The sequence below is a fragment of the Manihot esculenta genome, chromosome 6 (genome assembly GCF_001659605.2).
Source record: "Manihot esculenta cultivar AM560-2 chromosome 6, M.esculenta_v8, whole genome shotgun sequence".
Lineage (NCBI taxonomy): Eukaryota > Viridiplantae > Streptophyta > Magnoliopsida > Malpighiales > Euphorbiaceae > Manihot > Manihot esculenta.
In genome coordinates this window covers 12,681,835-12,706,769 of record NC_035166.2, presented here as the reverse complement: position 1 = coordinate 12,706,769, position 24,935 = coordinate 12,681,835, and the positions used below count along the sequence as shown (strand labels likewise).

At 33.4% G+C, this 24,935-nt stretch overlaps 2 protein-coding genes across 2 annotated transcripts; one reads left to right on the top strand and one right to left on the bottom strand.

Annotated features, from left to right (window-relative positions):
• Nucleotides 1-6,893: 6,893 nt before the first annotated feature.
• LOC110617271 (transmembrane 9 superfamily member 11) lies at nt 6,894-9,481 on the top strand. Its single transcript, XM_021759951.2, has 2 exons — nt 6,894-7,130; nt 7,207-9,481. Exon 2 carries the CDS (start codon nt 7,314-7,316, stop codon nt 9,285-9,287), a length of 1,974 nt encoding a protein of 657 aa, XP_021615643.1. The 5' UTR covers nt 6,894-7,130; nt 7,207-7,313; the 3' UTR covers nt 9,288-9,481.
• Nucleotides 9,482-20,531: 11,050 nt separating this feature from the next.
• LOC110617545 (splicing factor-like protein 1) lies at nt 20,532-24,265 on the bottom strand. The gene is made up of 2 exons (XM_021760404.2): nt 21,767-24,265; nt 20,532-20,881 (listed from the first exon to the last, which is right to left on the bottom strand). Exon 1 carries the CDS (start codon nt 24,186-24,188, stop codon nt 21,801-21,803), a length of 2,388 nt encoding a protein of 795 aa, XP_021616096.1. The 5' UTR covers nt 24,189-24,265; the 3' UTR covers nt 20,532-20,881; nt 21,767-21,800.
• Nucleotides 24,266-24,935: the final 670 nt, after the last annotated feature.

Genomic DNA, 24,935 nt, shown 5'->3' with positions numbered 1-24,935 from the left:
TATAAAAAGTAAAAAATTTATTAAAAATTTAAATCAATCAAATTAAATTTATTCAAATCGAATCAAACTGATTCGATTTAATTCAATTTTTAATCAAAATCAATTCAATTTAATTTTTATAAATATTAAAATTTTAATTTGTAATTTATTAAATCGAACCGAATACTCACAGGTGTATATATTGCTCACGTCTTCTGGTCATGATCTTTTCATAATGGTGTATTAATTAGTTGTAATGAATTATCTAAAAGGTGGCGTGGTGGTTAGCCAATCACAAGCACAATGACCTCCTACCCTGCTGTTTCTCTTAGTCAATAGCTATTAGCATTTGCAACCCACAGCCTCTCTGGCTCGCTCGCTCGGCTAAATTGCACTATAAAGGACATATGAAGTTTTTGGGTTGATCAAGGTAATTAAGTTGTGTCGTTAACCAAGAAAATCTAACGTGCATGGGAGAAAATTGTGCTCTTATTTTATATTATTGGAATTGCCATGTTCAATAGTTTACCTTTACTTCAGAACTTCAAGTAGATTTGGATCTAGGCTAGTAAGCTATAACAAAATTAAGGGTAAATTGCTATTAGGTCCGTGTTTTTTGTTCTAATTGACTACTTAGTCCCTATTTCAACTACATATATGGCATTGTTCATGAAAAAACCATACTCCGTGGGGTGAGAGATTGTTTAGATGACCTCTCACATGTAGACCTACTTAGTAGATCCAAGCTGCATATACTTATACATATAAATTATTTTACATTTGTGTCACTTTTGTATTCTATATTTTTTATGTAAACTACAACATTTTCATGAAAGCTTTATGGAGAATTTAGAATTGATCAATGAAATATTTTCCTTTGTTGATTTTATACTGTCGGATATATGGTCAACTTTTTTCACTTCTCAATTCTATAAATATTAATAATTGGACTTAGATTTATCAACCAACATTAGATGAATGTTTCGATATTCTTCTCTCAAATTAAGAGTGCATCTAATGTGATATAATTTAGTTTTAATTCAATGGATTAAAAATACTTATAATTAGAAAAAAGAAAATCAGACTTATTGGTCATGCCATAGCATTGTGGGTAAATTGAGCGCAATAGGAATTTGCTTAAGAGTACCTCTAACGTGATTTTAATGACTTTCTGAAACCTTCAAAAATTACTAGTGTTAGTGCTCAGACTTTTCCATGGTGTCTGCGATTTTAAGATTGGATCTCGAATATGGGATTAATTGATTTGGATTTCTCCAGGCCTACTTGGAAAATTTGATAATACTGTGAGGGCTGCCCGATTAGATAGAATTTTATACAATTCATCTTGGAGACTTCTATATCCAACAATCAGAGAGTGCCACCTCCCACGAATTTGCTCTGGGCTTTTGCTATTATTAGAAACTTATGTGAATAATGCGTAAGCAACACCATTCCGATTCCAGGCTGCGTGGCAAAAACATCCTGATTATAGTGCCTTTGTATTAAATTGCTGTCGTTCAGATGTTCCTTTGGTTCCGCTTTAGAATGTATGTAAAATAACTTTAGTAAGTGGAAAATAGAGATTTTTGAATCTGTCCATAAACATAAATGTCGCCTCCTAGCCCGCATAAGAGGTGCCTAAAAGGCTGTAACGACCCGAAAACCGGACCGCTACCGGCGCTAGGATCCAGATCGGCTTAAGGCCGCCAGGACCCGTAGCAAGTCTATCCTGAACTCTGTGTATCTGATAAATCCCATACATGATCAAACATGAACATAAAAACTGATAAACTTCATTTCACTTACCAAGCTTGACCTGCATGCACTATGTCTGTAAACATAGAACCCACTCTCATAGGGTCAGCATATCACAAGTCATCCTTGGTTCCACTCACTTCTCATCAAGAAACATAAAACAGGATCATGCATAACAAGGGATAAACCATACACTAGGGCCAAGCACAATACTCTATCCATTACATGACATTACACATCTATACATCATTTTACAGTACATCACTTTTGAATTACATCATGTCCACTACTATCTATTCCATCATTTTAGAAAACACATGTTTACCCCTTTAGAAGACTCTGACATCTTCAGAATTCCAGATTCCAACGGAAAGTCCGCCGGAAGGTAGGAATTCCGATGCCGGAATCTAGCCGGGTATTACAAAGGCACTTTGTAATTCACCATATCTTGGGCTGGTTAGAATGGAGTGAAAGTTAAATACTGAGTATCAATCTCTTTTGGTCCAGGAAGAACTATTTTGGTTTCAAAAATCTCGTGAGAAATGGATTATAGAGGGTGATAGGAATAAATTGTATTATCATGCTAGTACAGTAATTAAAGGTGCGAAAAAGATGATATTTGCTTTAAGGGATAATTCAGGCAATTGGTGAACAGATCCACAGGAGTTGAGGTTGCTTGCTTTTAGATTCTATAAAAAGTTGTATACGGCTAAAAAGTACACTACTTATCTGCCCATTATGAACCATCAGTTTTCGACCCTATCTGATAGTCTGCGGTTTAGCTTGGAAATGAATTTTATGCCAGATGAGGTTAAAGGTGCTCTTTTTTCTATGGATCCCTTTAAAGCTCCTGGCTCAGATGGATTTCATGCTAGCTTCTTTCAGAAGTCATGGAGTGTGGTGCAGGATTCTCTATCTAATATGGTTCTTGCAGTACTACGGGGATCCGCTCTTCCATCTTCAGTAGGAGAGATTCTTATTATGTTAATACCTAAAGTTTCAGCATTAGAATCGCTCAATCAGTTTCGTCCGATCAGTCTGTGTAATGTTGTGTTTAAAGTAATTACCAAAGTATTGGTTAATAGGATGAAACTTGTTTTACCATCGTTAGTTGCGTCTACACAAAGCACTTTTATTTCAGGATGACAGCTACATGATAATGTAGTTATCTTTCAAGAGGTGGTTCACAGTATGCAAAAGAAAAAATCTGGAATGCAGTGATGGTGCTTAAAGTATTATGATAGGCTATGATGGGTTTTTTTTTTTTTTAGAAATGCTTACTCAGGCTCAGTTTCCAGCAAGTTGGATCTCTGTTATTGAAATGCTCCTCAGATCATGTCATATGCGGGTTTGTTGAGATAATCAAATTTCAGAACAATTCTATCCTACTCGTGGGATTTGTCAGGGGGATCCTTTATCCCCTTATTTATTTGTTTTGGCTATGGAGCGGTTGAGCCACTTGATTAATAGAGTTGTTAATTCGGGTGAATAGTGCTCGATCAGAATAAGCTGACATGGTCTCTCGCTCTCTTTTTTGTTCTTTGCTGATGATATCTTACTATTTGGAGAGGCCTCTGTTCAATAAATGATGGTAATTAAGGACCATTTGGAAGTATTTGGGCTTGCTTCAGAATAAAGGGTAAATTTTCAAAAATAAAAAATCTTTTTTTGGCCAATATGGATGATGTTAAGAGACAAGCTATTTGCTCTGTTGCTGGGATATCAGAAGTTGAATTTGTTGGCAAATATCTAATAATTCCAATGGCATAGGGATGTGTTAACAAGCATCAATTTGATGATCTATTAGCAAAAATAGATAATCATTTAGCCAGTTGGAAAATGAGAATGTTTTCTTTTGCTGGTCGGGTAACATTAGCCAAATTTGTCCTTTATGCGCTTCCTAACCATTTGATCAATCAGTTTATATTCCAAAAGTGCGAGTGTTGAATTTGATAAAAGGATTAGGAGCTTTGTTTAGAGAGATATACATGGTGGGCAAAGAGTGCATCTTGTATATTAGAGTCAGCTTTGTTTACCAATGAACCAGGGTGGTTTGGGATTAAAATCATATCGATAAATGAATTTGGTATTTCTGGCCAAGATGGGATGGAGGATTTTGAAAGAAGATCGTGCATTATGGGTGCAAGTGCTAAAAGGTAAGTATTTTCACTCACGTTTAAATTTGAAGGTGTCTGTCTCTAAGCCTACTAGCTCTTTTGTTTAGAGAGATATTGTTAACAGCTTTCCATTACTGCAAAAAAGCTTATATATGGCTGTAGACAATGGCATGAGTACATCCTATTGGAACGATACTTGGGTTGGAAAGGGACCTCTTCGAGATTTTTTAATCAAGCCCCTTCCAAATTCATATGAACAAGCTGTGGTCACTCAATATTGGAAGAATGATGATTGGAATTGGAATGAAATTACACCATATTTGTCTAGTGAGGGATGTAAGCTAGTGGAAGACAAGTCTTTGACAGCTGAGGTATGTGCTATGGATCAAACGGCATGGAAGCTCACACGTAATGGTCAAGTTACTGTCAAAACGACATATAATTTGTTGTACGATGCTTCCTCCTTCGCTCCCAATTCAGTTTGGAAGATGATTTGGAGTGTTCTAGTTTCTCAATGTATTCAGTGTTTTATTTGGATTTTAATTCATGGAAAACTTATGACCAATATGAAAAGATGGAAGTAGGGATTTTCACAAAATATGAGTTTTCATAAAACATGAGTTGTACCTTTCGTGAGACAGTAGTGGAGGACATTTTTCATATTTTTCGAGATTGTCTGAGGGCTCAACAATTTTGATCTTGGTTTGGAGGCCTGACTCTTTTCGTATTTTCTTATCTATAGATATTATTACTTGGTTCTTTCGGTTATAATATTTTGAATGTGAGTTATATTTTGATTCATCTTCTGCATAGGTCCTATGTTTAGATTTATGGTGGATATGAAATTGGAGGAATGAAGATGTATTTCATGGCATTCGTCACTGGTTAAGCCCATAAATCGGTTGTTTTAAGTTACAGTTAGCACAATATCTCTAAGCTTGGTGTTCACAGAGCGATAAGGCTTCAAACCGTACCCGAATGTTGGTAAACATTGTTTGGTAACCTCCCTTACCTAATTCGGTTAAACTAAGCACCTATGGGATGGCAAAAGAGAACCTAGGAAGGGGAGGTGCAGGAGGGTCTTATGCAACTAGTGTGGAGTATAATTGAAAGGTTATTATTACATTCGTCTGGGTGTTTGTTCTTCAATGGATGTGGAGTTGCATACTATATTATGTGGTCTATAGATAGCATGGAATATGGAGATCAAACGGTCAATAGTAAAAATTTATTCTAAAGTTGACCTTGATCTAATGGAAGAAGACATAGTTAAGAATTTGCGCCATGCTAATATTTTATATTAATGTTGTGAGCTGTTATGTCTCAATTGGTAGGTGAGAATTAGACATATTTATAGCTAATCTAGCGGTGGCATCAATCTTTAGTGGTTTGAGATAATTTTCGAGTCCACTTAGAACTATTGTAAAATTAATATAAACTAATTTGTAGGGTATTTCTTACTCTTATCGGGTTACGATGGTTTAACAAGTCAATCCCTCTTATATATAAAAAAAATGGATAAGTTACTTGGATATAATTAAATAATTTAATTTAATTTAATTATTGTGACATTAAAATATTAAATATAATATATTAATAAACTAATCAAACTAATTATAAACTTTTTGTAATATATTTCATTTACAATATTTTTATTATTACTTTATAAATTTTTAATCATCTTCAAGTAGATTTTTGTTGAAAGTAATATTAAATAATATATAAATAACATTTTTTATTGATTAAATTAGATATCTTATTTTGACTATTTTTAATTATTTATTCTAATTTAATTAGATTAATATTAAAAAAATAATTATTTAAAAATTTGATTCAATTACATTCCCCTCACCCGTGAATGGTTTTGAATGGTTTTTAAAAATTTGAATCGAAGTGAAAACTGTATCGGAATTGAAAAATAATTATTATTATAAAAATTTAATCATATTAAATTAAATTTATTTTACTATTTAATTTTGCTTTTAATTTTTTTTTATTAAAAACCTTACTAAAATCGTATTAAATCAAAATGGTATTGAAAAATTGATTTTATGTATATATTTTTAAATAATTTTCATGATATTATAATTCCATTATATATAATTTTAATAATTTATTTTATATTTTATATGATTTTAATATAATCTTATCAATTATATTACCAAATATTATATAATAATATTTACAAAATTAAAATTTTAATTTTATAAAATGTTAATTAATATATATATATATATATATATATATATATATATGAGTATAAAATAATAAATTATTTGTGAATTATTTGATTAAATTAATAAAAATTTAATTCATGTGCATATATTCTCTTTGATTACTTTTATATTTAATATTATTTATCTTTTTTTATAAATTAAACTATTTATATAATTTAATATGATTCTTTCTCTTAACTATTAAAAAGTTATTAAAAATAATATAAACTAACTAATTAAATTATATAAATCATATAGTTAGAAGTTTTTAATAATCACACTATATTTAAATAATTTAATTAGTTTATTATATATAAATAGATTATAAATATAATATCATTATTAATTGAAACTATAATAATATATATATGTATTTGTATATATTTGATATTTAAATTATAAATATACTAATTATTTTATAATTTATTTATATGAGTGAATTACATATTAATAATATAATATCCCTATTTTATATATATTAATTATATATGTATTTTTAAATCAAAATTATATAATTAATAACTATATTTAAAATAATATAATATTTTTACTTAAACTTGTATATAGTAAATATTAATATTAGTACTACTATTATTTAAATATTAATATTATTATTTGTATTATTATTTTAGTATTAGATATTTACTATTCTAAAATTAAAAAATTATATTTTATATACAGCAATCAATATTTGAATTCAAATTAAAACTAAAATCAAAATAAAAACAAGAAATATACTGAAATCTTTCAGAACCATAACTAAAAATCAAAGGGCTCGAAGTCTGGTTCCGATTTTGATTTTTAGTTAAAACCGTATGGTTAAAGGGGAAATGGATATTATCGTCAATCCGTGAAAGACACGCTCTTCGGCAATCTCCTTCGGTGAGACCAAAAACCGTATAAATCATTTTGGCGTGCTTTCCAATCCTTCACAAACGGACACTCTCTCTCTTACTTGTCCAGAAGTTCCATTTTCCTGAAGCTGCCAACATTTCTGTTTGTTGTTCATTGTTCATTGAGGCCCTTCTCTCAATTTCTCTGTTTGATTCACTATCTTCACAAGGTTGGTTAGATCTACTCTTCGTTTTATTAATCCTTGTTTAGTTTTTTGATATCTGTTTACGTTCTGTATTGTTCAGCTTTTGATTTTCAATTCTCGCTGAAATTGAAATTGGATCTTTCTTATACACTCGTTTCGTGATCTGGGTCTCCCAGATCTGGCACTATTCACCAGAGAATTCCAAAAATGGACTATTTTTCTCATCTTAAGATCTGGATCTTGGCCCTTAGCATGATATTCCAATCCGTATATGGATTTTACCTTCCTGGTAGCTACCCCCACAAATACAATGTCGGTGAATCTTTATCCGTGAAAGTGAATTCCATCACTTCTATTGATACCGAGATGCCATTTAGCTATTACAGTCTGCCCTTTTGCCAGCCTGCAGAGGGTATCAAGGATAGTGCTGAAAATCTCGGTGAGCTCCTTATGGGAGATAGGATTGAGAATTCCCCATATAGGTTTAAGATGCATGTGAATGAGAGTGAGATCTTTTTGTGTCGAACCGACCCCTTGTCTGCTGATAACTTTAAGCTTTTGAAGGAGAGGATTGATGAGATGTATCAGGTTAATTTGATTCTTGATAATTTGCCGGCAATAAGGTATACTAAGAAGGATGCATACTTGTTGAGGTGGACAGGATACCCTATTGGAATTAAGGTTCAGGATGCATATTATGTGTTTAACCATTTGAAGTTTACAGTTCTTGTTCATAAGTATGAAGAGGCCAATATGGCACGTGTGATGGGGACTGGAGATGGTGCTGAGGTTATTCCGACAATTGGGAACGGAGGATCTGATATTCCAGGGTACATGGTTGTGGGATTTGAAGTGGTACCTTGCAACTTCATGCATAATGTTCAGTCCGTGAAGAACTCGAAAATGTATGACAAATACCCATCTCCAATCAAGTGCGATCCCACCACTGTGTCAATGCCAATTAAGGAAAATGAGCCAATTGTTTTTACCTATGAGGTCACATTTGAAGAGAGTGATATCAAGTGGCCATCAAGATGGGATGCTTATTTGAAGATGGAAGGGTCAAAGGTCCATTGGTTCTCAATCATGAATTCTCTGATGGTTATCACCTTCCTTGCTGGTATTGTCCTTGTCATTTTCTTGAGGACTGTGAGACGGGATCTGACTCGTTATGAGGAGCTTGACAAGGAGGCTCAAGCACAGATGAATGAGGAGTTATCTGGGTGGAAACTTGTTGTGGGGGATGTTTTCCGTGCCCCAACCAATGCATCACTTCTTTGTGTTATGGTTGGAGATGGAGTTCAAATCCTTGGGATGGCAGTTGTGACAATCTTGTTTGCTGCTCTTGGATTCATGTCACCAGCTTCCCGTGGAACTCTTATTACAGGTATGCTTTTATTCTACATGATTCTGGGTATTGCAGCCGGCTATGTAGCAGTTCGTCTTTGGAGGACCATAGGATGTGGCGATCACAAAGGATGGATGTCAGTTTCCTGGAGGTCTGCTTGCTTTTTCCCTGGTATTGCCTTTTTTATCCTAACGATGCTGAATTTCCTACTGTGGGGTAGTCATAGCACAGGTGCCATTCCAATCTCTTTGTTTATCATTCTGATTCTGCTCTGGTTCTGCATTTCTGTTCCCCTTACCCTTATTGGAGGATACTTTGGGGCAAAGGCACCCCATATTGAATACCCAGTTCGAACCAACCAGATTCCTAGGGAAATACCAGCTCAAAAGTACCCATCTTGGCTTCTAGTTCTTGGTGCTGGAACTCTTCCCTTTGGTACACTTTTCATTGAGCTATTCTTTATCATGTCTAGCATATGGATGGGCCGAGTTTATTATGTTTTTGGGTTTCTCTTGATTGTTTTCATCCTTCTGGTTGTGGTTTGCGCCGAAGTATCCCTCGTTTTAACATACATGCATCTCTGTGTTGAGGACTGGAAATGGTGGTGGAAGTCCTTCTTTGCTTCCGGTTCAGTAGCCATCTACATTTTCTTGTACTCCATTAACTATCTGGTATTTGATCTCAAGAGTTTAAGCGGACCAGTCTCTGCAACGCTTTACCTGGGGTATTCTCTTTTAATGGTTCTAGCGATCATGTTTGCGACAGGAACAGTTGGGTTCCTTTCATCATTCTGGTTTGTGCACTACTTGTTCTCTTCAGTGAAGCTGGATTGAACTATGAAGAAGTTTTATCTTACCAAAAACTTTGGCACTTCTAGAGAGCAACATTGTTCACTGGGGGCAGAAATGCTTGCAACCCCTTACAATAGTCTTTTTATCTTGTTCGTCTTTTGAGTTTACTTTCCTAGGGAGATTATCAAAATGTAATAACAATAATTTCAACCAGTTTTTGCATTATTCTTTTAGTAGATGGGAGATCTTGGCTTTGATAGTATGATATTGAAAATTAATATTAGTTGGTTGGATTTGCTTGTGTTTAAATATTTCTATGATCTAGTTTTGAGTGCAAAAACAGTTCATCACTTGCATTTCTAATAACTGGTTCACTGCAACTCTTGCTCTTCTGTGTTGACACTGTTTTGCTAGTGCTTTCTGATCTACTTTCAGGCTTCAGTGGCGTAAATCTAGGACCAACTGCCCATGGTTTGGCAAGTTGTTATCATTTCTTATTATACATCGCTGGCCTTGGAGCCTTAGATATGGGTTTGATATTGGTTGGTTTGGTTAATTTGGTTAAATGATTTAGCTAACCAAATCATTTAATTAAATTAAATTAAATGTGAAGTTGTAAAAATATTATTAATTAATGCTAAAATATTCAAATAATGTTTATAAAAATATTATTAATTAATGCTAAAATAATTTGTTAAATTAATAATTAACATTTAAAACATTTCAATTTTATAATTTTATTGAATTAGAAAATATTACAATTTAACCCAATTAATTAAATTATAAGAAGTTTATATAAAAATTAAGGTAAGAATAATAATAATAATAATTATTATTATTATTAGTATTTCAGAATAAATTCAAATAAAAATATATATTAGTCATGTATAGCTAAAATGGTTTTAGCTCTTTATAAACATAATGTATTTGTATATAGAAATTTATAAATTTAATTTTATATAAAAATATATTTAAGAATTTTTATATTAAATATTTGTATCAAAATTCTTTTACTTATGATATGAATTTGAATATAAATATTTAATTTAAAAAATATTATATATATATATGATCTGCGTAAATAGATAAATTAACCGCTTGCTAAATTATTCTTATATAAGTAAATAAAATATTAATAAAAAAGTTTGAATAACAATTATATTAATAAAAGAATATTATTTAAAGAGCGAATGACATTAAAATATAAAAAAAATAATTAAAATATTAAATTAAAAATTTTATTATTATAAATGTGAATTGGAATGGATATTTCTGTAGTATAATAAGCAAAGCTATATAATATTTAAATGCAAAAAAAAAAAAAATTTAGATGAATTTGATCTATTGTAAATTTAAGAGAAATTGGAGTGGATTTCAAATTTTTTTTATATATCCAAATATTATTGGTTTGGTGCACACATTGAATATTCAATAATCTCTCCTTATCTCGATCCTCTTTCCATATTTCATCTCATTATTTATTCCTATGTCCAAGGTTAAAAAAAGTAATCTATTAATTGTAAACCCATTTTTAATATCTAGAGTCTCTTTTGCTTTACAATTTCAAATCTTATGCTAATTATATTGACACTATCCTCAACTTGTATTCATAATAACATTTTCTAATTACATTATGAGAAAATTATATATTTCACATCGTAAATATATGGTTATTAAACTTTCGGCTTTAAAATTTCAAGCTTGCATATATTATATGCCTCATACTGGAGTTGTTGGCGGTTCTTTCCGAAACTTTTATGATGAAGGGTGCTCATGGAATCCTTGACATCTCTATTAGTATTATCTATGGACTCTTCAAGAGAATGTAAGGAACAATATGTATTTTAAGCTTCTTACAATATCTTTCAAGTAAAAAAGAGTAGAAATTATGTGTGTCTTATTTCTTCTCAAGCGCGCGCATATATATTTATATATATATAACCTAAAAACAATAAATTGTAATAAGATAAAGCACAAACTAATCCTATGAATCTGCATAGTCCTACAAATACTCTAATCTCTATAAATATAAGATATTTACACTTATAATTAAGCTAATTACATGACTCACACTAATACTCTCCCTCAAGATAGGGTATATATATCACACATGCTCAACTTGATAAGTGAGTTACAAAAAACTTGTTTAAACACTACTTTGGTTAGGATATTTGCCAGCTGCTATGAAGTTTTCATATATAGAGCTTCAATGGTCTTCTCTTCAAGCTTCTCATATATAGAATTGAAATCAATCTTCATATGCTTAGTTTGATCATGCTATATTAGATTTTCTGCAATTTTTAAGGAGGATTGGTTATTATAATATAACTCCATTGCTCTATCATGATTACAACCAAGCTCCCTTATGAGCCGTTTCAGCTGCAGTAGCTCTTGAATTCCTTTGACTCTCGATATTCGGTTTTAGCATTAGACAATGAGACAACCTTTTGCTTTTTAGTCTTTCAGGTGACTAAATTATCTCTAACAAAAGTAAATAGCGTTTGTCTCTAATGGCACCCCAATCTAAATTATAATATCCATTAATAGATACATTGTGGTTTATAAACCATAAAAGCTTTTCCAGTTGAAGACTTTTGTTAATTTATTTATTGATTTCTAGTGATATGATTTGATTACAGATTCTAAGCATAAAGTAGGATCATTAATTACCTTTGTAATTATTTGCTTCCGATTTAGTCATAATTTTTTGTGTATAAATAGTAATGTAAATCACTTATAAAGATTAAGAGTGAAGTACAAGAATACTCTAAAATTCTTTATGGTATCAGAGCTTTTTTTGATTTTAAGTTTTAAATTTAATTTTTACTCTTTAGAATTCTAAAGTCCTAGATCTACTTTTTTGGTACTGCCCTATTTAGGGCATTTTTTTATCTCACCGCTGCTGCCAGACTATCACTGGCCAGTTGTCCAACTCCGACGCTGGAAATCCACATGCATGAGACTCACATGCCTTTCCTTCCTGGCGCATGAGGTTCTGTCCGACGTTGCTACGCTGCTCAGTCCACTCCGGTACCCTTTTTGACCTCTTGTCGGGCATCCCGTGCCGTTATCTGGTCTCTTGATCATTTGGTTGAGCTCTCTTATGTGTACAACCTTGGATACCTCCTATTATTTCATGGTTCATTTGGTTTTATCATGGCAGAAGATAAAAAGATCTTGATTCCTAACTCTGATAACCCTCATCAATTAGTCCCGTAAAACTTAATGGAACTAATTATTTTGTTTGGTCAAGGTCTTGTTTGTTGTTTATCAAGGCTAGAGGACTGCAGAGCTATGTCAATGGTAATAAGAAGCAATCGAATGAGAGTGATCCAAATTCTCCTCAATAGGACTCAGATAATTGTCTTGTTATGACATGGTTACTTAACTCTATGCAACCTCATATCAAATAAATACATACCTTAAAGCATATTGATCAAGTTTAGTACATTAGTGTTTCTGGAGATGAACAAAAGCAATATATCCAAAAACTCGAGAGAGAAGGTTAAGTGAGAAGGTATTTTTCACATAGGTCGAAAGAATTTCTAAAAGTGTTTTGAAACGCAGGACACTACTAGGGATATGATTTATGAGGTATACAACATATATAAGAGCATCTTTTCAGGAATGAGGTGGCATATGAGCACCAATTAAGTAAGCACGAGTAATTTTAACGATATGGTAATTTTTTCTTTCCGCCACACTATTCTATTGTGGTGTAAAAGGGCATATTTGTCTCATGTATAATGCCATGATCCTAGAAATACCACTATTATCATACCTGAGAATTTTTACCTTAATAGAAAATTAAGTTTGTATCATTTTATGAAATAAGCGAAAGCATTCAAAAATATCACTTTTATCTTTTCATCAAGTATAACTAGGTCATGTCACTACAATCATCAATAAAAATCACAAATCAACAATATCCAGACAACATAGAAATTAGGGTGGGATCCCAAACATCTAAATGAATCAAAGCAAATGGTTCAGTCATCTTATTAGAACTCAAGGAATAAGACGCACGATGGTTCTTTGCTAAGATACAAACATCATATTGGAAATCCGTAAGATTGCAGTTAGAAAATAAGGTAAGAAATAAATGCTTAATATACCCAAAAAAAGCATGGTCAAATCTTCGATTACACATCCAAATCTGATTGTCCTTAGAAAGTGAAGAACCATGATTGAGTAGAACACCGCCAGAACAAATATCATCCACATAATAAAGCCTCCCTTTTTTAATACCATACCCTATCTCCGTGCCAGTGAGATTCTGAAGAATACAAAACTAAGGATACATTAATACTAAATAGTTTAATTGTTCAGTTATTTGAGGTACAGATAAGAGATTATTAGATAGAAAAAAAGATAAGTAAGGTATGTTCTATAGGTAGAGAGGATGTCAACATAACAGTTACTGCACCAGTTACAAGAGAGGATGCTAGTATACTTGTAATTTGCAAGAGAGACTAATCATAAGTCATATGATCAGAAGCACTTGAACCTATAATCCATCCATGGTCCTTAGAAGAATCAGTATTCATGAGAGCAACTCTGATATTACCTGATGAATTACTCGATGTATAAGAATTAATAATAAGCTCATTTATTGTAGGTAGAACCACAATTATTACTGTAATAGTTGATGTAGGTGTTATCATCATAGCTCTTTACCATCCTTCTTGTCACCACCTTTCGAGAATGTTAATCACGATACTTCTTTTCATTGAAACTGTCCCACCAATAAGGGTATCCATGCAATTTAAGCAATTGTCAACAATATGTTTAAGGTTTCTACAATGAGTATAACCCCCATTGGTTCCATCATGAGTTTTGAAGTAAATTGTTTAGTTCTGGGTTAAGGAGGTTTTGACTGCCATAGCGATACTCGGACACCATTGCTATTGAGCATGGTATTCCTCCTTTGTTCCTCACTTCTAACCATAGAAAAATTAGCTTTTGGCTTAGGGAAAGGTTTACATGCAAAATATCACCTCAAATATGATCATACATATACGCCAATCCAAGTTGAAATATATAGACTTATTCTACATTCTCCTTTTGTCGAGTACATACCACATCAACCTGTGTAAATAGAATTGGCTTGGGATAATCCAATTCCTGCCTTATTACATGTAGAATTTTAGAATATGCAACAATTGATCTACCCTCTTTCATATGCATAACTCGATAAAAGAGGTCATAGATGATATATCTATCAGCCTTCTAATAGTAGGTTTTTGATACAGTTTTCCAAATACTTTTTATCGTGGGTAAACGAATAAATAAATTCATAACATTGGGTTCCATGGCACCAACAAGCCAACCTTTAATAATAGTATTCTCCATACTCCATTTTTCATATGAAAGATCCTCCATTACTGGTTCCTCAAATTTTTCAGTTAAATAGCCCAATTTCCTTCTTCGTGTAATAAAAGTGTCAACAACTTGTGACTAAAGAGAATAGTTCATGCCAATCAGTTTCATAACATAGGGGATGCTACAAGTTTTGAGGTAAGGCTTACTTGTTGAAGGCTAAAAGAAACTAAATTCTCTTTGCAAGAAGGATAAGAAGATGAAGGAATTTCTATTTTAGATGAGTAAGTCATGTTATTGACAAAAGGGATAGTATGAAAATGAGTAATCAAAGAATCTGCTCTGATACCAAGTCAAAAAAAGGTAGAAATTTTGTGTCTTATTGCTTCTCAAGCACACATATATATAGATATACAACCAAAAGATAATAAAACTTAATAAGGTATAGAACAAACTAATCCTATAAATCTACAGATTTCTACAAATCCTCTAATCGCTATAAATATAAGATATTTATACCCATAATTACAGCTAATCACATGACTCACATTAATACTCCAAGCAGGAGGTCACTGCCTTTAACTATAGCATCTTGCTCACAAAGTTCTCCTATTGAGGTATCTCGAGTAATCATAAGATTTTGGATGACCTCAAGCTATATTAGTACATCTTGACCTGCATGGGATTTTAGGTGGCCTTTAACTCTATTGGAATACAAAACTCCAATTATTAATGTATTATGATGCTAATTGGACTGTAACTTACACTGACCCATTGCTCAACCACATGCTATCTTCTTCTTATGGAAAACAATTCTGTTAGTTGATCTTCAAAGAAGCAAAAAATAATTATCCACTTCACTACTGAAATAGAGTTTTGAGCAGTTATAAGTGTATTTACTTAAACAACTTGGATCAAACATCTTCTCATGGAACTTGCCATTACTCTTTCAATCACCTATAATTTATTATGACAATTTAAGTATCACTTACTTATATCATAATCATGAGCTTCCATTTTATTTGGGAAAATATTCATAATCAACAACTTGTTGTGACTCACATCTCTACTTTAGATAAGTTTGCCGACATACTAACAAAACCACTTTCTAAAGACTCATTTTACCGTCATCTTACCAAGTTAGCTGTTGTTCCACATCAATTACCTGTGAGAGGGTATATAATTACATGTGATCTTTATAAATATATTTTGTTGTACTATGATTCTTTGACCATGTCTTTAGGTATTTTATTATTTAAACTTTATTTTCATGGTTTGTTTTGATTTAGATTACTTTTCAAGATTATAAGAGCCTTTGCAGTATTTTCTATTGTAAAATCTGTGTACATACATCCTCTTGTTCAGTTGAATGAAATACATCTTTTTAATTATCTTGGCTTTGTTTATAGGCTCACCCTCACACTTAATATGTCATGCGATTATTAATCTCTCTAAAAAGTGCACTTGATAGAGTATACAATACCTAGTTATTACCTTCTCTCCAAAAGAACATCTAATAAAGAGTACAACACTTAGCTATACTTTCTCTTCACATGACGCATTTCGAAATGTGCTAACACTCCTAAATTATTGTGCTATCACAATCTAAAATAATATATTATCTCAATGCCTCAATACACTTGTTTCATATTTCAAATATAAGGTGGACCAACTCAAACTCTGTTATCAATACTGCATCGCAAGATATCGTCTCATATCTCGTCTTATGGCTAAAACAGTAAAAGATTTTGTCGTTTTAATATCGCCTTTTACCTTGATAAAACTAAATTTTTTTATATATTTTTTGTATATATATAAAATATATCAACAATGATAATTTATATATTCTAATCTAACTATAGTTTATATACTACATCTATATATAATGTAAAGAAGATAAATATTAATTTCTTAATATATAAAAAATTATAATTATTATAATTAAATTCTGAATAACAAATTCTTCGACTTTTTTCTCGAAGATATCAATAGACGTAATAGAAATTTTCCATTGTTTACAAATTGATTCTCGCTCTGATACAAACTGTCATGCATGGGTCATTTTTCATCTCTCATCAAGGCCCATGCAATATTAGGATTTAACATTTTAACCCATGTCAGCCGAGCAAGTCTCTTAATTATCTATGGAAATAAGATTATCATACTAGCACAAAACTTTACAAGCTAATAAAAAAACCATCAAGCGTCAATATATTCATAAACCCCACTATCCTCCAAGCATGATGAACAACTAGACATGAATATATATGAAGAAGCTACTTCTCTTGTTGATAAAATATAATTGATATAATTAGATTAATGGCCTATATATCACTTATTGATAGGGGAAAACCTATAAGAAACAATTTATTACAGGTCATTTTACTTTATTACAAGTCATTATAAAAAGATAAACAAACAATTTTAAAATTTTGTTTTTCACAACTAATCAAATTAAAACAAATATTAGTGTTATTATGGAAAGGAGCTGTCTATTTTAAACAGAATTAACAAAGTACCATATATTTACCATTTTTTATTAAAATTTCAAAATTAAAAAAAAAATCGAATTTTTTTAACCTTTTTTTTTATTTATCTGGTCTAGTTGATCTAAACTTATTATTATTGTCAATTACTATTAAACTCCATATCAATATTTTTGTAATTTTGAACTTTTTTCACTAATAGTAAATTTAATCGCTATTTAATACTTAATTGAAATAAATGATAAATATAATAGATTAAATTTTCGAATAATAATTATTATAAATAAGTTAAATATCGAATTTCAAAAAACAAAGTTACATATCAGTGTCAAATTTTATTAACAAAAATTAGATAGGAGTTCACTAACTTCAAAAAATTTGATAGATTTGATATTCAAACCTCTATAATATTTGGAAAATTTAAAAAAAAAAAAAAAACAATTTTTTAGTTCTTGAAATATGTCATAATTAATAAATTTATTCCTTTAGAAAACCAAAATTTTCTCATTCCACCTAAACGGAAGTCCTTCCATTAAAAAAATTTGTTACCATTCAAATTTGGATTAAAGACCCTATAATCCCTAATTTGTTCTCCTCTCTCTGCTCTCGTTTGTTTGCTCTTGTTTACGAACTTCTATTTGTGCACCACTCTCAGGACCTTGACTGAGAGCCAACAACAGGGTGTAAAGATTGAGAGATTCATTGAAGATAATGTAACTGAAGAATACAAGAACTACAGAATGGAATTCACAGATTTTGTTGGAATCTTCTTACCGATGCCTTGTGTATGGACTGTAATTTGGAAACTACATCTTTAACATCTCCAGACCAAACTAAAAGAGTATATGTTCGGGGTTGGGAGGCAACTTGCAATTCATATAAGGGGGAAGAGGAAAATTTTGTAAATATACGGCCTGTGGCGCCTGCAGATATGTTCTGTTCCATAGTATTGGTGCTTTGCATGTCCATTGTTTGATTAAATGCCTAAAACAAGACTACGTAATGCAGAATTTTCATATTAGAAAAAAATCTAAAATACCTTTACAATTTATATAAATTAAAAAAAAATAGAATTTCTTTATATCACAAAAACAAAATAATCATTTTAGTTTTTCTTTTTTAAAGAATTAATGGCAAGAGTATAAAGTTTTTTTAAAGATTTACGAAGTTGATCAAAAGCATGTAGTTGCATTTTATGTTCCATTAACGGTAAATTTTTCAATTTTTACGAAGTCGAAACGCAGGACAGAAACATTTAGTCCTAAAATATTTCATACTTTATTAAGTGCTGAAAATGCCAATTTTAATATTTACTATCGCCGTGTTTCATGCTTCTACTAACCTAAAGGATCCAAATTCATGGTGTCTTTACCTCTGATGATATAAATTTTTTTTCTCCCCTTTGGCGACCGGAAAAATAAGAGTTCGTCAAACCAGAAAATGCATCAAGGAAACGGCTGCTGTCGCCTTTCGCTGTGTTCGGTCCAAACTCCCGTACTTGAAACCATCGAGCTTTTGAGTTTTCATTAATGGCGGTGCTGTTAGCAACAGCAGTCACCACCCCACCAAAATGCAGGAGGGAGAAAAAATTACCTCACCCCACCAAACATAAGCGAGAATACAGCGCCTTAGGTACTAAAAGAGAGATCTTGGAGAAGCACACTTCAAATTGAGAACACATGGGAGTCGACTTTGGCCTTGCAAGAGCTGATCGGACACAGACAAACTACAGTAGAGTATAAAATGGAGAACGTTGAACACGACTTTATAATAGAAGCATTCAAGCAAACGTTGAACACAACTTTATAATAGAAGCATTCAAGCAAACGTTTACAGCAAGTTTAACACCTAAGAACCCCATTGTTATCAGAATTTTCGGATCCAAGGGGGCCATCAAACCCCTAGTATAACAAAGGGGCGAAAAAGGTTCACCATTAATAGTTGACCACCAAATATCTTCTTTGGCAGGGTCCACAAGGCTTTTGACAGAAACAAACACCTTCCGAAAACTCCTTTTCATCTCAAACAACTAAATCCTGATCAACTTACACATAATGAGGTTAGCGGATTAATAACAATATATCACAAAAACCATAAAAACTGCCTGTCGATGTCCCCAGATATTAACATCTTAAGAGCAAAAAAAGCCTCACTTCATTAGCAATTACCCACGTTCAGAATAAATCCACAAAAAACTACGAGGCCATCACATAATGATGAAATTTATCATGTGAAACCAATGTGAAATGAAATCACAACTGCAGTATGTCAAGTTGGGATACCATGTGCACAACATGCGAATGCTCTAAAAGATCAAATACTAGATGTTCCTTAATTGCAAGCACCCCACCAAAAATGAATAAATAAAATGAGAAAAAAGGATAGTGAAAAACACCAATGGAATATACAAGCAAGGATGTGACTATAGAGTTTCTATAATAGGACTTGTCAATCATTTTGCCCTATCCTTAACCAAAAACCTAAATAGATGTGTTCTAAATCAGCTCTCTTCAGCATGATAAACCTAACAGGAAGCACCCTAACTAATGAAATGGAATCAGGCACGAGAGAAGTCCTTGGCCCTTCAAACATTTGCTAATAATCTACAACAAATTTTTATCTTCTCAAGAAACATGTAGAGTTCGCCAGCAATAACAGAAATACACACATGATGAAGTATGTGAATGAGCCCATCAGCATAGAGAAATTATAAGGAGACTTAATGATGTAAGGCCAGCCTAAGCCAGCTTCCTCAACTCCAGTTAAAAGGGACTACCCAATATGACTAAATTGAATGTTACTTCCAAAACATCGCACCATTTCTCCATACATCCTAAGCCCCAAATTACATTTCTAAAAATAATACTAACAAACATCAACAACTCTCTTTAACATTAATGGTGAAACCATGACACCATACCTAAAATAAAAACAGTTAAATCAACCCGTAAATTATTAGCATCTTTCTCAACAACAATAGCAACTAGCCCTTAATCCCAAACTAGTTGGCTTAGCATCTCTCACAGGCTCAGAAACATCTTTCCCAACATGAAGTATCGTCCTAAAGCGATCAAACTGAACCATGCAACTCCATGTCTTTGGTGAATTGATTTCTTATCAAGCATATTAAATTGACAGTTTCAAAATGCATTCAAGTATGAACATCTACATCTCAAAAATAGTTATTGACCAATTAATGAGACAAAAGTGAGCACTCCTGAAACCCAATATATGTTTTGAGTACTGTCACCTGCCACATAAAAGCTATGAAGAGACATCAGAATAATATAACAAGCTGAAGGGGGGAGGGGGGTGAGAAAGAAAGAAAGAAGGAAGCAGGAGAAAAAGATAAAAGGGGTAATTGCTCACCTTCATAGACAATGAGATGACAAAACCAAGGAAGCCTCAGCGCATGCAATTTGGATAACTCAGTTATCCTCGACAAACAATGTATTAATTATAGAGAAGAAAAACACAAACATGCAAATAAACCACATGGTTAAACATTCCCCAAAAAGAAAAAAATATAACAATAAAGATGTCAGTAGCAGCTTCCAGAAGTCTATAAGTGACGAAGAGCACAAAGAAAATATTAGCAACCAGACATTATATAGGACCAACAAGCATCCGTTCGGAACCAACTATGTCCTACAAAACAAGAAATATTAATATGAATGAATTTTGAGCGGCTTCTCCAAAACAGAAGAATCTTCTGCCCAATTCTCTGCAAATGTCATAAAGAGTACATCAAGGTTAAAGATGTGAGTCCCAAACTTCCAACAAAGTCATGGCAAGAGGTAAGAAATCAGGTTGCTCCAACAAACATCAGGCCTGTAAAAATTATTCAATAATGGCAAAGGAAAAGTGTTAAGAAATGTAAACATGGGATATTAACAAAGTATTGTGGTGATAAAGTGGACACTGCTAACACGTTAGAAATGAGAAAATAAATTTATAATTACAAAGGGGAAGAATATTCCAGACAGATGCAGTAACTGTAGAAAAAGGGTATGCATCCATGCATCATAGCATCATCCACCATTGCTGCATGACAAGGCTTGCATTATAATTCCAAGGAAGATGAAGTTAAAAGAGTTGCATGATGAAACCAACAAAACATTTAATGGCAATTCAGGATCATAGATTGTTAAATTAGGTATCTGGGCTACATTTAGAAAGGGCAGACTCACATACTTACATAGTACCTTCTTTCCTTAAAAAAACCTTTGCATATACACCAAAAAAGCCAAGTGAGAATCCCAAATAAAATGGCAACATGAAAAAGCAAAAGCTTATTGGTTTTTCCATTTTCTAATAACTATTTCAACAAACACAAATCGACCAATACATAATACATTTCTGTTAGAATCCAAAGCAAAAAATTTACCATGAAAACTACATATATATACATATATGTATAGGGTATATAAAAATGCAGATGTAGCCCATTTATTATCCTCAGATCAGATTGAAAGAGCAAAAATCAGCTGAATATATAAAATTTTGAATGGATCAACCTGTGTTCATTCCTACAAAATAATGCTGATACTCTAAAGCGGTGAAGCCTACCTCCATGCCAAGTACATGATGCAAAAATTCACTTTTCCAGCCTCTTTACAGGTCTAGAGAATATTCCATTTAAGCATATACGCAAAGATCGCAAGTGTGATGTGTTTTTGTGTGTGAGATAAAAGGATATGAAAAGGCATCATGTACCTCTGAACTGGAAACTAATACCAAAGAGGCTGCATCATTTCATCTCTGCCATGAACTTCTCATACTCTGCATCTGCACCAAAAGTTGCTTTTTCCGAAGCAGCAGAAACTGGAGGAGGCGGAGGTGGATTTGGGGCCCAAGGAACATTACTGATGCCCTGTGAATGGTCAGTTGTTGGGACAGGTGCCGGAGGAGGAGGAGGAACTGCATTGTAATAAGATGAATAACCTAATGAAGCTGTAGCATATGCAGGTTGAACTCCAGAAGGCATTGCCACACCAGGGTTCCCATAGATATTTGATGATGGTGGGGGAGCAGACGTGCTGTTTTCAGACTGCACTCCTGGTGGGTAGCTTTGCTGACCTTCACTAGAAGTCACTGTCTGAGTTGGCGCACCAGAGGGGACAGGCTGTACTGGTGGAGGATATTGTACACCATAAGGGGGCATAGGCTGTCCTGGGACAGGAGGATACATAGTCGACCCAGGAGGGGGAGGAGCATAAGGAGCATAAGGAGGAGGTACTGGTGGTCCCCATGGAACTGGAGTTCCAGTATAGCTTGCAGGAGCAGCTGCGTAGCCTGCAGGTGGTGCATTTGGAAGAGGACCACCTGGTGCAAACTGCTGTGACGGATAGGCACCAACTGGCTGAGATGAAACAGGGTATGTGGGCATAGTTGATGGAGGAGGCCCTGGAGGAACAGTAGGCTGTGGTGGCTTGCCAGCAACCCTCACAGCAATGGTCCGTCCATCTATACGATACCCATTCATGCTTGCAATTGCATTATTAGCCATTTGGATATCACGATATTTCACAAAACCATAGCCTTTGCTCACTCCAGTAACTCGATCTTTGATGACCTTAGCCATCACAATATCACCAAAAGATGAAAACAATCCAATCAAACCATCATCATCAAGATTAGGTGGCAAATACCCAATATACAAATTAGTGTCATCATACTCCTTGATAGGTTTAATTCCATTTGCTCCTAGTCCCGGCTGATTAGCACTACCAAGACCTCCAGTATTACTAGCCCAGGGGGGATTGCTTCCAGAACTACCTGGACCCAAAGCTAAGGTGGAAGTTTGCTTAGTTGAGGATTCTGGCATAGTCCCCCCTAACTCAGCCAAGAAGTTCTGATATTCATCATCCATTTTCTTCCCTGCTGTTCCCTTCACAGGACAATCTATAGTCGGATGTCCACCATCGCCACAAATCTTACACAGCACATCACTTTTAAATGTAGTAGTACGTGAAGGACATGCATACTGCCTATGTCCTGGCTCACCACACAGCCTACAATACTCCTCATCCCTAATTGTCCCATTCAATGCAGCCAGTTCTCTAAGCTGCTGTCTCTTATGCTCATTCAAGACCTCATCAACAGGCTGCAACAATTTCTCAACCATCCCTGCAGCAGCATCCAACGCCTCCTGCGTTTCTGCCTCGACTAAGACATGCAAATCCTCATTCTCAGATGGATCCGGCTTCAAATCCCTTTTTTGCTGCAGTCTCCCTTCCTTTACTGACCCTTTACCTCGAATCACAATTTTGGCTCCAGTTTCCCTTTCCATTCTCTTCTGTGTATTCCCTCTTGGACCAATGATCAATCCAATAAAATTATAACCTGGGTATTCCTTCATGGGTATGTAAAGCTTCTTCTGAAGCTTTGGGGGCCTGTAATCCGCGGGAGGCTTAAAGGCAGGATTTCTTTTGATAATCTGAGAAATGATTTCTTGCCTCTCTTTGTTTAATCTCTCTCTTGCCCTATATTCTCTAGTATTAATTCTAATTCCCATATTATCATAAATTGGTTCTGGAGAAGGAGACCTAGCTCCCTCAGGTCTATCATCAAGGGGCAAACCCGACTGCAACATTCGACTAATCTCTAGAAGCCTAGCATTCAAAGCCTGAATTTCTGGGTCAAACTCAATACCTCCAGTGAAATCTTTCATAAAATCAGGGAGCTGAATAACTGGCTTCGGCTCATCATCAGCCCATCGCGATTTCCGCTTGCGCGTACCGCTACTGGAATCATTGTTATTACCATCGGTCGACTGATTGCCGGTGGTGGAATCAGCAGGCGGATCCCATCGACTGCGTCGACGTCGACGGCTAGTCGTTTCCTCTTCGCCTCCCGAGTAGTCCCTGTCGCCACTGTTAGTGTTGGTGAGACCATTTTCAGATAGTAAGGGTCTAGAGATTTCGAACCTTGGAGTGGTCTCGGGGACGATCTGAGGATTATGGCCGTTGTCGGTTAAATTTTGTGGATTTTGAGTCGGGGTTTTGTCTGGGTTTTGGGGATCGGAGAATTGAGGTTCTGGCGGAGGAGGAGGGTTTTCGTAGTGAAAATCTGGGGTTTCAGGCAGAGGGTGAGAAGGATCTAAAGATTGGAGTTGAGTTGGATGGAGAGAATCCATTGAATGATTGAAAGAGAGAAAGAGTGCGAGAGAGAGAAAGAGGTGTAGGGTTTCAGAGAGATGCGAAAAATATTGTGTGGCTCTGGGTTTATAATTATATAAAAAAAATAAGAAAAATAAAAATCCAAAAAACTGTTTCTTTTTTTGGGAAAATAATTTTGTTTTCAAACATAAAAGTATTTATTAGCCGATATAATTAACTTAATATATTAAAAATTACTTTTTTATTCTAAAATATATAACATAATTAATAAATTTAACCTTTATTTTTAAAATTTAAAATTTTATATTTTAAAATTTCATTCTAATTTTTCATAAAAATATTGATAGTGACAAAGTATATTTAAAATTTAACAATTTAATCATTAAAATTTAATTTTATTAAATTTAGAAGCTCAAAAGTCAATCTATTTACGATTATGTTATAATAATAAATAAATAAAAGCAATAAAAGTCCATTCATAATTTAAACAATAATTAAAATCTCAAATAAAATTTTTCGTCTTATCAAATGCAAAAATAATGTCATTAAAAATAATTGTACACACAACCTAACACAACCCATATAGATAAGACATTGCTTTGTTCACACCCTATGTCCGGATGAATGTTTTGTTCGTCCATCTGATTTCATTCATCTCTCCATCGTCATTTGTTCAATATTGTCGCATTGTAATCAACAACTGATCTAGTGGGAAGGAAAAGAAGACAGACTATTCTTGAATGAATTCAGAAGAAAAGATGAAT